We start from the raw sequence: 13,127 nt of genomic DNA on the forward strand, positions 1-13,127 counted from the left end.
ACTATAATCTGCATGATTTCAAGTCTCTGAAATTTGCTGAGGTTTGTTTTCTGGCACAGGATACAGTCTATCTTTGCTGTATGTACCCAGCACCCTTAAGAAGAATGTGTGTTCTGCTCTGTGAAGTGTTCTGTAACTGTCTCTTAGGTCAGGTCAGTTGAATATTGCTCATGTCACCTAGACCCCTAACTGATTTTTCTGCCTACTTCTTCTATCAATTACTGAAAGGAGTGTTGAAGGTTCCAACTACAATTGTGGATTTTTCTCTTCCACCTTTTAGTTGTATCAGTTTTTGCTTTATGTATTTTGAAGGTCTGGTGTTACATACACAGACATTAAAGATACTTATTTCTTGGAATATGGACTATGTAACATCCTTCTTTATCCTTGATAATATTCCTTATCGTGAAGTCTACATTGTTTGAAATTAATATGGCTACACTAGCTTTCTTTTGATTAATATTTGCATAGTATATTTTTCTCCATCCTTTTACCTATGTATTTATATTTAAAGTGGGGTTCTTATAGTGTATAGTATGATCTTCCTTTTTTTAACCAACCTGATATTTTGTCTTTTAACTGATGTTTATGCCATGTTTACTTGTATAGTTGGATTAAAATCTGCAATCTTGCTAGCTATATTTCATTTGTTCCATCTTGTTCTTTATTTTTCTCTTTTTCTCCCATTTCTTAGGCTATTGGAACATATTTTATATTTCCATTTTATCTCCTCTATTGACTTATTTATACCTCTTTTTATTTCCTACAGTTGTACTAGGGTTTACAATACACATCTTCAGTTAATTGGAGTTCACCTTCAAATATACACCTCATCATGTGTAAAGACCTACAACAGTCGTTTTATTTATTTTTTGAAATAAATTTATTTACTTATTTATTTATTTATTTATTGGCCGTGTTGGGTCTTTGTTACTGTGCGCGGGCTTTCTCTGGTTGTGGTGAGTGGAGGCTACCCTCTCTTGTGGCGTGTGGGTTTCTCGTTGTGGTTTCTCTTGTTGCGGAGCATGGGCTCTAGGTGCGTGGGCTTCAGTAGTTGTGGCACATGGGCTCAACAGTTGTGGCTCACAGGCTTTAGAACACAGGCTCAGCAGTTGTGGTGCACAGGTTTAGCTGATCCACAGCATGTGAGATCTTCCTGGACCAGGTATCAAACTCGTGTCCCCTGCATTGGCAGGTGGATTCTTAACCACTGCGCCACCAGGGAAGCCCCTGTCATTTTATTTTTATATGTGCTATAAACATAAAAGTCATTGCCACCGTGTTTGCTTTAGAAAGCTAACTATCTTTCGGAGCAAGTAAGAAGAGGGAAAACACCCACATCTTGGTTTCTAACACCCACAATAAAAGGAACCAAGGTTCCTCAGAGAAATGCCTGATTCTAGGACTAGGCCAGGAAACACACAAGATGAGCCTGGAGCATTCTGTAGTAACCAGAAAATAAAATAGTAACCCTTACCTTCCCCCTTGCCAAAAGTCCCCACAGGGATGAGGGTACTTAAGAGGGGCACAGTAACTGGCTGAACAGCCCTCAATAGCTAAAGCTGGAACAATTTGAGCAACAGAATAAACTAGTATTGGTATTGATAGAATCACATATTAACAGAATTTAGTACTACTATAACCCAACGTATAAAATAAATGTCCATGAGTCCATATTAATATTCAATATAAATAAATGATTAAACAAATGAGAGAGAACAGAGAAGTAACCTGTGCAGAAGAACTCCAAATAACATATGTAGATACTCTGCCCTCAAGGAGGTAGAGCGTAACCCCTACTCCTTAGGTGTGGGCCTCACATAGTGACTTCTTTCCAAAGAGGACAGAATGGGAAGGGGGAAAAGAGTAGCCAGTGAAATACTACACAGCAAGGTGACCAAAGTACAGTCATGTTGACAGTAGGTACCCTTGATATAATGTGATGAAAACGGCACTTCAGTTTCATGGCCTTCCTCCCCCAAACACATAACGCAAGTCTAATGAAGAGAAAAACATCAGAAAAACTGCAGTTGAGGAACACTCAACATACCTGACCAATACTCAGAACTGTCAAGGTCATTAAAGTAAGTAAAGTCTTAGAGAAACTATCCCAGCCAAAAAGAGCCTAAAGAGACATGACTACTAAATGCAGTGTGGTATCCTGGACTGGATTCCAGAAAAAAAAAGACATGAAGTTAAAAACTAAGGGCATCTGAATAAAGTATGGACTTTGGCTAATAATAACATATCACTATTGATTCATGAGTCATTAACAAATGTACCATACTAATGTAAGATGTTAATAACAAGAGAAATTGGGTGTGGAGCATATGGGAACTTTCTGTACTATCTTTGCAGTCTTTGTATAAATTTAAAACTCTTCTAAAATTAGTTTATAACATGTAGGACAAAATGAATTACATTTTATCTTCATTTATTCCATTTCCATATACAGTTTGCTGGTAGCATATGCCTTCCTCCAAAGGACATCCTTTAACATTTCTCATAGAGTATGTCTGCTGGCAATTAATTCCCACGAATTTTGAGAAGGTTTTTATGTCCCTTTCATTTATTGAAAGATATTTTTGCTGGGTACAGAATTCTAGGTTGAGAGTTTTTTTGTTTTTGTTTTAATTGCAGCACTTTACATTACTCCATTGTTCTGTAGCTTGCATAGTTTCTGAAGAGAAGTATGGTATAAATTCTCATCTTCATTCCTCTATCTCTTTTCCTTGGTTGCCTTTAAGATTTTCCTCTTTGTCTTTTGCTTTTAGCAGTCTGAAAGTGTGTGTGTTTGGTGTTGGTTATTATTTCTTCAAACATTTCTTCTGGTCTGTTCTCTCTTTCTTCTCTTTTTGGAATTCTAGTTACAAACAGGTTAAATCAGCTGAAAAAGCCCCACAACTATTGGAGGCTTTGTTCTGTTTTTTGTTTTGTTTTGACTCTCCTCTTTGTATGTCAGTGTGGGTAATTCCTACTGCCTTGTAGACCTATAGGTCTTTTCTCCTGCTAGGCCTTTGACGCAGAGTTTGAGTTAACTTAATGAAGAACTGGGCTGGGTTTGTGCTTCACTGTTGCTATGGTTACCCTCAGTGTATCCACTACAGACCTCAAATGCCTCTGGGGGGGCGTGGGAGATTGGTTTGCTACATGTTTTTTATTTGTTTTTTTCCCCCAAAGAGTGCAACATTCTCATCTTTAAGCCTTCCCCTCTGCGCTATGGCTCAGGCTGCAGCCTTCTCAGAAATTCTGCCATGTTCATGGCATTGTCCTTGCTCCTCCGCCATGGGTTGAGAGAGTTTTCCTCTTCCATTTCCCAGATACAATGGGAATTCACCAGTGCCCTAACGGTGACCGTTTATGCTGGTCATGTCCTCACAGATTAAGACTTTTGTTTCACAGGATGGAAAGGGGAGAAGGGCCCGGGCAAAATGTTTTGCCCTAACGTAGTGGCTGCTCTTCCTCTCTCCCAGTTGCATACCACAGGGGAGATGTTTTCAGGACACTTCCCAATTTTTTTCTGTGAGCACCCCGTGGGGTTCATGGAGAAAAAGCCTGCAAGAGAGCTTAAGACTCTCCCTATATCGCTGTCCCAGGGGTTGTACAGGGTCCTGCCAGTGAACACTTGGCCTCTAGCAATTCACCAATCACCCTAGCTTAACTCTTATTATCTGTGTCATGCCCAGATAAGTCAGTGCTCCAATGTCCTCTCCCTGCAGTATGTCTCTCCCTAGAGTCTGGGCCAGTTGGTTGCCCTGAAATCTCAGCACTACAACATGTTCAAGGAAAACTATGAACCTGTTTGTCCAACATTTTTTCAGTGTAAGGCTGGGAGCAACAGTTTCCAGTTTTCTGTATCTCCAAATGAAAAAGCACTTCTTTGCGTTTTGACTTAAAGGGTTTTGGTTCTGGCTCTCTTTTGTGCCACCTCAGACCAGTAATAACCTTTCCCTTGGTTTTTCCTCATCTTACCTACCCAAGATCATAGTTTGAGAATCAAATGATACAATGCACGTAAAGATGTTTGGGAATCTATAAAGCATTATACGATGTAGAATTATTATCTAAAGCCTGACAGCATTACTTTCACCTAACAATCAAATGGTGAGTTTAGCAGCTGCATAGTAGAAAGACCACCTGACACATTACACTGATTGTTAGTAGCCAAAAAGTTGCTAAGATCAGAATGGTTTTAAAACGTGCATATATATTCCAACTTTTTTCTACAGAAAGCTAAGGGGGATAAACATATTCTCTTATTCATAAACACAAGATTCAAAAGAAATGAGACTGGAACACTGTTAAGGGCTGGGTTGGGCAGACTTATAATATTCTTTATAGAGTTAAATGGGAAGGTTATTTGAGAAGGAATAAACAAACAAAAATTATTAGGAGAACAACTCATCCAAGTTTTCATGCATTCTTTCCTATTCTACAATAGTTCTCTTTCGTATGTAGAATTTTCTAACAAACAAGTCAGTGTTTCTCTTACAGAAAAGTATGTGCAAAAGATTACTGAAAGTATGCAAAGCACAGAGGAGAAGTACTTAAGTCAGGATTAATTTATCAAATTGAGGATGAGATCTCTAAGCAAAGATTCCAGTCTGGTAAATTAAAATTAACATAAAAACTTCTTCATATTTAGCTTTAATTTTAAATAACCATTAACTAGATTTATTTCCTATTTTTTCATAATCTGATTTCTGCGTATTTAAAATAGACTTGTCTCTTCAAATGCTAATTTCAAACAGAAATACTCATTGGGAAAAGGTCTAGATTCTATGAAAGTACAGAAAATTCCAAAGGAAAATATACACTATGTATAACATACATGTTTTAGAGAATCAAACTGAAGAAAGGTGTAACGCACCAGTGGGGGCATCATGCCCTTGCTTGAAGGGGGGATGACAACTCGCAGATCTGGTTTCCGACTGTTCATTCCAAGATTGCCACCGCCTGGAGGAGGGGGAGATTTTGTAGGCATAACTTTGCCTAAACTATTTGCACCAGTAGTTCCAATCAAATTTGGAGAAGCTCTTGAGTTTACAAATCCATTCCCTGGAAAAAAGAAATATCATTTGGTGACATGAAACTAGTCATTAAAATACTTTGGTACAAATATGATGCAAGTTTTCCCCAGTCCCAGTTTCAAGTGAATTTTATACTAAAACTCAAGAATATCTAGCCACATTATCTTTGAATATTTTACAAATAAGCAAAGAAGGTCAACTAAGTCTGAAATACATATAAAGTTTAAGACTAATGCCACTTGTTTCCAGCCTTACTGCTTGGACCTGCTGAGAGAAACTTAAAACACAAAATAATGTGTCTAATGGGGCATTTCCTACTGGGGACCCAGATAATGGGGATACATAAGAAGATGCCTGAGACCAGCCTATTCATTCATTCTCAAGACAACAAAGGCACTCCTACTAAGTTCTGGGCACAGAACTAGGAATCAGGGCATCTCCTTAACTGAAGCTTATTTAGCACTCAGCTCTAATACCTTATTTTTACCAAGTACTTCTTCTTTATAGCTCTACCTGTACCTATTCTGTTTCTTTAGCTGCCATTAAGGTCTTCATTAAGTATTTGTGATTTATCTGCCTTCAATTATCTAATTCCTACTTTTTAACTTTCTCTAGAAGAGCTGTCTCTCTTAGGAAATTAAGAAACAGATACACTGTGGTATATGTTCTATTGTATAAACACAGTACTTCTGGGCACAAGTTGAGATACAAAATAAATGTAAGGGATCATTCCTATTTTCATGGATATTGCAGTCATTCTGGTCCTCCTCCTGTGTGGCAACCATGTGGTTTGGGTGGGGCTGATTCCACTTCAATCCCCTTTGCCACAGACTGGCTTGGTGATGGGCATCTGACTCAGGCACAAGCCAATGAGTATATGGCATTCTCCCTCACCAGTGATGGGATCCAGGAATGTCCAATCAGAACCCAGGTCAAGCAGCCGCTATATGCTAGTGAGGGAGGCTCCTGCATTCCTCTAAATATGACTGGGGAAGCATTTTATTCTCAAGCCATTTTGAGACTCAGAAGAAAGTCAGAATGAGGAAAAAGCTGACAGAGAGAACTGCAAATAAATGAAATAAAAGCCTACACTGTAAGCCTATACATGCTTACTGTCTATATCATTTCTGGATCTTTTCAGTTACATATAAGTTACTAAATATACTATACTATTTAAGCCTAATTGAGGTGGTTTTCTGTCAGTTGTAACTGATAGTATCCTATTACTATTAATCAGCTTAACAGTTCAATGGTGGAGATAGTTACAAATTTTAAAGAAAGTAAAGTAATATACAAGAACATAAAATGTTCATTTATAAAATAGAGGCTACGTATGCTATTTTAACTTCTAAGTAAATCTTAAATAAAGCAGATGAGAACAGAAAACATTACATGATATATTTTAAAAATACTTTGTGAAAATTTAATTACTAAATTTAAGATGTAGTGTTAGCTGCCCATCAAAAATACAGCATAGGTACTGTACTACTATTCCATACTTTAAAAATAATCATCAGCTTTACAATACTCAAAACATAAAAAATTAAGTTTACCAAGTATATGGTGTACTTTTAGCAACAGAGACTTAATGCCATGAATGCTTTACTATTCTTCTATTTTGAATAATCCTTAGTATCTAAGTCTACTCTATTACAGTACATAGATGTTAGTTTAAGGGCACTGAATAAAAGAATCTGTTGGCTTAAGAATTCCACTCCTGGTGTTTATTACAAAGCCGACTGAAAACAAAATATTCAGACTAGTGAACTAAAAGTTCCTGGAAGGCTGGACAGTCCTCTTGAATTCTCTGGGTGGGACTCAGCATTCACACATCAATAGGAGCAACCATCTAAAATCAGACAACAATACAGAACTACCTTTACAATTTAGAAATAAAATTTTAAATGTCTATGAGGTGTAGAGCACTATGCAGTGAAGAGGTTATAGGAAGGAATTAAAAAAAACCCTACATGGTCTTCAAGCAGCTTTTCTAGTTAGCAAGAACAGCATACACCACAGAGACATGAAGATGTCAAAATTATACTTAAGATATGGGCAACACAATGAAGTGTAACCACACAAAATTCACAAGGAAATAGAAAGCAAAGCACTGATACAGGTATGTGGGTTTATAATTAGGGAAGACTTGTGGGATTAACTACTTAAGCAGTATGAAAGGGCAAAAGATGACATAAGGCAGGCATTATGAATAAACGTGAGAGAAATACACTAAAGCATGAATGAACAAGGTGTGAGTAGGCAATGATGGGGCAGATAAGCACAGAGAGTCCATGGCTTCAGTGACCGTCACGAGCAAAGTGCAGCTGTATTTATTCTGTTCCTTTCCTTCTAGTATAATGCAGAAAAAGACAACTTTAGGATCCTCCAAAAATATACAGATACCACATATTACAAATATATATACATGTCTATGTTAAATACATGCAGAGACTAACCAAAACTGTGCATCTGCTGTGTGTTAACAGTGGCCTAAAACCTTCCTAAAACCTCACCCTGAGAAGACTATTCTGAGAAGTGAAATGTAGTACAGTGAGTACTGCAAAGTTAATGACAAAAACCAATTATGTACTGCACATATTTTTCACTTTAGAGATTTTGTATTGGGTTATCAGATCATTTTAATTCTATGAAAGTTTCTTGAATAGAAGAGAAATATTTAAAACCACTAAAATCCCTACTTTGGTAGTTTATAAAACATTTTCAGGAACAGTACATATAATGAATAGGGTCAGTTGGTGAATAGATACGTAAATTCTAAAATTAAAAAAAAATATAACTAGAAAGAGATTAAGTTCTTGAAGTTCTGTTGAAGGAAATGAATGCTTCACTGTATTTGCTTATATCAGAGTTTGAAAAAGATACATTATTATAGGTTATTTAGGTGAATTATTTATATGAAATTAAAAATTAACATTTTGCTAACATGACAAAATCAACTTTGTTGAATCCTAACCAGAACATTTTCCAGGGACAAAGAAAACAGAGAAGTAAGGTGTAGCACTTAGGAACTGGCCTGTATCTCTTCAGCAGTTGTCATTCAAAATGTCGAGATTCCAGATGATCAGTGTTTCTTTTCTACTCCAAGTTACTCTCACCCAATTCCTCTTGATTTCTTCAAAACTTTTACCAAATGACCTACCAGTTTTAACTCATTATGTGATTTAATTTTGCTGTGGGGACTGATATTTCAGTTAACCTTATGAGGTTATTTCCTGCATTCTGCTTCCATTATCTTGAAGAAGTAAGTATTAAATCTGGGCTGAATCTCCTCTCCACACCCCAGAAAGCAATTTCCTGCACTCTGTTAAGCTTCAGAAAGCAGTGCTGTTAAAAAAAAAAACAATCTCTATACTAGGCCATCCCCTGTGGAGTAGAGCTCATCCATGAATTGGGCAGAGGTAACTGCTAATAAACAAGTCATCTGGATATAAAACGCTCATCAAATAATTTATACAAAAACAGGAAGGTTTCATAGAAACCAAAATATAAGTAAAGATTAAAAATGTTTCTCTTAAATAATGGTATGAATGTGTGTTCTTGATTTCTCTCATAATATATAGAAGATTCTTATTTACTTGATTTGCACTCAAATCTGAAGGATAAAGCAATATTTCCTCTCAAATACATTATCAGATGATGCAAAGGTGTAATTTAGAAAAATGCATTATCAAGAAGCACTAATACTCTTTTCCCATGTGGAATCTATGACGCTTTTCAGCTACACATGGTGCCACAGAAACCCATGAGAATCAAATTACAAGAATGAAAGGGCATCTAAAAGCACTATACTTCTGAGTGTGAAGTTGGAGTCTGCAGCAGATGATTACAGGATGATGTAAGCATCTGGTAACTTGCCAGACTAAAACAAGAAAATCTCATAGGCACCATTCGTTACTCTGTGGAGTATAGTGATGTATGCCCTCTTACCTCAAGTTCATTTTTTATGACAAAAATGAAGACACTATTGGGATAGACTTTTGAGGTATATACTTTAAGTATATAACTCATCTTTGTCACAGCCTATAAATTTAGGAATTAATGCCCCTGAATAAAGCCAATTTAATGTGATTTTTGTTAAAATGTGTTTTCAGGCTTTATGATAACTTATGCTGACACAAATGTGACAAAAATGCTTCTGAGCAAACTGCATACCAATGCTTCCAGAAACTTGACAAAGCTAATTTTAATTATGGTCCTACAGCTCTAAGGCAAGTCATTCAATTATATCAATATGGCTACTATTTCAGAATATTGTATCAGCTGAAATACTGCACTGAAGTGCCTAGAAAGCACGAACCTATTCGAGAAGCTGAACTGACATGCAAAGGATTTTGAAAATCTCAAAAGATTCTGAAAAATTCATCCAAAGCAAGGTTCAAGAATTAATTTTATCATATTTGACAAATTTTTCATAAAATCTGGCAAACTTTCAGCTGATTCTTCAATAAATAGGTAAATAAATAAAAATACATTTAAAAAGTCTATAAAATTATGTCATTTGCATAAAGAAGTGAATGAGGTCTCTAAAATCTAAAAAGACCATGGGTTTTAAGCTCACTGATGACATATTTTCTTGACTCAATGGGAATTCCTATATGATGAACACATGGATGCTATCTATTAGAAACTTATGATCTGAAACAGACATCATGAGGTCCTGGTTCTTCTGTATTCCTTCTCAATCTATCCTGTGTGCACGGCCCCACAGAGGCTACATGTCTCCTCCTCTTTCAGAGTCTTCACGCATCCCCATGGCTTCAAATATTGCCTATGACTCTTAAATCTGCATTTCTGCTTTGTGTCTCCTAATTTCCAATCCATATGCAACCATCTGGCGGGCACTTCCGCCAGATATGCTGCTGTCATTTCAAACACCTGTACTACTGTTAGCCTCCATCACTTCCATCCCCACTTTCACAGAGCTTTCAAGCTTTGCTATTCTTTCTTTATAATGCCTTTCTCCTTACATCTCTTCTTTTTAACTGCTACTGCCTCTGCTATAATGCAAATCCTTATTGCCTTCACTCAGCCCTAGTCAACTCCAAGAGCTTGTTGAACTCTTTCGAGTCCGGTGTATTTTTTTCTCTCTCAACGTTTTTAAAAAATGAAATTGCTGGATTTTGGCAATTTTACTTTATGCTTGATCGTTGAACATAGGCCCAAAGTTCAAAATTCCCAAAGTCATCTGAATTACAATATTATCTGAGTATTAAATATAAATTCTCAGTAGAGAAGTTTACCTAGTAAACCATAATCAATAAGCAGATTGCCTCCATGAAAGATGTATGCAATTTACAATACACACAGAACTAGCAGGTTTATTTGGACAATAACATAGATAAAATACAGAAAAATCACTTTACAAGAAAAAAAACATGAATGCTGCAATTTACTATAATAATTTTATGACTGTAGAGGTACCATATTGATATAGCATCACAGAAAATTTAGAAACTACAAAAAAGGAGGAAAAACACATACCCCCACTATTTTAACTAGTATAATCATTTTGGGTTTCCTCTCCTTTTTATTTTCCATGTGTATATGTTTTTCATAGTTTTAAATCACAACTAAAAAGAAATTCAGTTCAAAATTTTAATCTACTTAATTTTCATACTGTTGAATACGTTCATATTTTCCTATTATTCCCTACTATAAAGTTGCAATGAACCTTTGCACACTCATTGATTTCTTTAGGACAGATTCCTAGAAATGGGATTACTAGGCTTAGAGGAAAACAGGTTTTTATAACTACTGAAACATCTTGTCAGAAACTTTTCAGAATGACTGTTACTAATTTACAATGCCACAAACACACACCAGATCATCAGTTTCACCCACCTTCATCAGCTTTCCATGTCACAATAAAAAATGGCAATAGTTGACAATTACTAGGTGGGGTTTTTTTTCCCATTTTTATTTGATTCTCATGATTACTATCAACAATGAACATCCTTTTCAATTGTTAAAATACTAGTTGGGGTTCTTTTTTGAATTGTACATTTAAATACATTAAATACTTATCCATTTATCAAATATTCCCCTAGATGTGGCTTGTAGTTTATCTTCCTTTTTCTCTTAAGAATGAGAAAAATCTATTATCTCACATAAGAAGACTTGGGGAAAAGTGGCTGCAGGCTCAGTGCCTTCAACAGCTCAACACAGAGGACCCACAGTCTTTCCAGGTTTCCACTTTGCCATCCTCAGCCTGTTGGCCTGTCCTTTTATACTGACTCACTTCATGATCTCCAGATAAAGCTGCACATCTAGCTGTCACAGGCAGACAGTAATGCTCAGAGACTCAAAAGGCTGCCAAATCTTTGTGAGTGTGAATGCATGTGTGTGTGTGTGAACTTTTTTCTCTTTAGATTTCAGAACAGTATAACTATTATACAATGTACATTACATTCTCTTATAGTTTTAAAAGTGCCTCCACATTTGCGATATTACTTTTTTAATCAAAGTATATTTATTTAAAAAATTTTAATATAACACATATACAGAAAGGTGTACAAAACAAAAACTTAAAAGATCAAGGATTTATCATATGAACCATGTAACCGTAGAACCCCAAAGAATATTGTTAGTTTCTATAACTGGGCCCCCAAAATGCTCCTATTGTTCCACCTACCAAAGTGGCATATACCATGACTTTTATAGTAATTTCTTGTTTTTCTTTATAATTTTACCATCTTCCTACACAGACATCCTTAAGACTATAGTTTTGCTAGCCTGCTTTTCTTTTTTTTTTTTAAGGACTTTAATTGAGATATAACTGACATACAATAAAATGCTTATATTTAAAGTGTACAATTTGATATTTTTTATTAGTAATGTATATATGGCAATCCCAATCTCCGGATTCATCCCACCCCAGCATTCCCCTTCCCCCCGCCCCTTTCTCCCCTTGGTGTCCATATGTTTGTTCTCTACATCTGTGTCTCTATTTCTGCCTTGCAAACCGGTTGATCTGTACATTTTTGCTAGCTTGCTTTTCAAACTTTATATAGATAGAATCACTGAGTGTTTGCAGTGCTAGTACTGCAAACAGTACTACTTCACATAAAGGTACTATCATGTCTTTATCTACTGTATTGCTGACAGAAATCTGGATTATTTCTAGATGTTGACTGTAAAAAATAATGCCATGCACATTCTTTTATCTCTTGGTGCTCACAGTGTATATATGCACTTCTCTAGTATACAAGGATGAGTGAAGATGCTGGGTCACCGAATACACATATTTGCAACTTTAGTAGCAAATGTCAACATGAGTGCACCAATTTGTACTGCCATCATCAGTGTATGAGAGTTTGGGCTTTCCCATACCCTTGTTAGCACCTGGTATTATCTATTTTGCCTTAGCCGTTCTGGTAGGTACCTAATGCTATCTGTGGTTTTAATCTTGCATTTACTTGATTACCAAATCAGGCATCTTTTCACATGTTTACTAGACACCTGGATAGCTTCTTTTGTGAAATGTCTGTGTTCTCATGCACATTTTTAAAAACTAAATTTTCTTTTTCTTTATGACTTGTAGGTATTCTTCATAAAAAGTCCTCTGTTGTTATATGTATACCACATATACTCTCTGACTCTGTCTTGCCTTTTCATTATCTTTATGGTGTTCTGACGAACAAAGGTTCCTAATTTTAACATAGGCAAATTGATCAATCTTTCCTTCATGGTTAGGCTTTCTCTGGTTTCCTCTTTAGCAAGGCTCTCCCTATCCTGAGTTTATTCAACACTTAAGAAGCTCAAGGTTGCTTCTGTTTTCAATAGGAAATGGGCAGAAGCATTTTAGTTTTTGGGAAGTAGGCAGAAGACTCCAAAAAAGACTCCAAAAGTTAAAACAGGAATAAGGCAAATGGAGGGTTCACCTGTAAATGTATTATGTACTTGAAAATGATAGGATCAGTAAAACTGATACGATTTAAAGGTAAACAACCTGAAACTGGCCTATCACAAGTCTCTGAACATGGATGAAAACAATAAGTTATTGTATACATAAAACATTTGTTTAACACAAGTAGAATTTACAATCTCTGCTTATAGTATAAACATTCTTTTCAGTTT

The 13,127-nt window shown here is 36.0% G+C and overlaps 1 protein-coding gene across 13 annotated transcripts in view; it reads right to left on the bottom strand.

The window, feature by feature from the left end:
* Nucleotides 1–13,127, bottom strand: part of MEF2A (myocyte enhancer factor 2A) — a 157,314-nt gene that overhangs the window by 19,321 nt on the left and 124,866 nt on the right. For 10 of the 13 annotated variants that reach the window (XM_057723586.1, XM_057723581.1, XM_057723588.1 and 7 more), the window contains one exon: nt 4,871–5,058. In XM_057723586.1, coding sequence (XP_057579569.1) covers nt 4,871–5,058 — 188 coding nt within the window. The remainder of the gene's footprint in view (nt 1–4,870; nt 5,059–13,127) is intronic. The other 3 variants (XM_057723592.1, XM_057723590.1, XM_057723591.1) reach the window with 1 other exon arrangement.

This window comes from Hippopotamus amphibius, chromosome 2, assembly GCF_030028045.1.
Source record: "Hippopotamus amphibius kiboko isolate mHipAmp2 chromosome 2, mHipAmp2.hap2, whole genome shotgun sequence".
NCBI classification, from domain to species: domain Eukaryota; kingdom Metazoa; phylum Chordata; class Mammalia; order Artiodactyla; family Hippopotamidae; genus Hippopotamus; species Hippopotamus amphibius.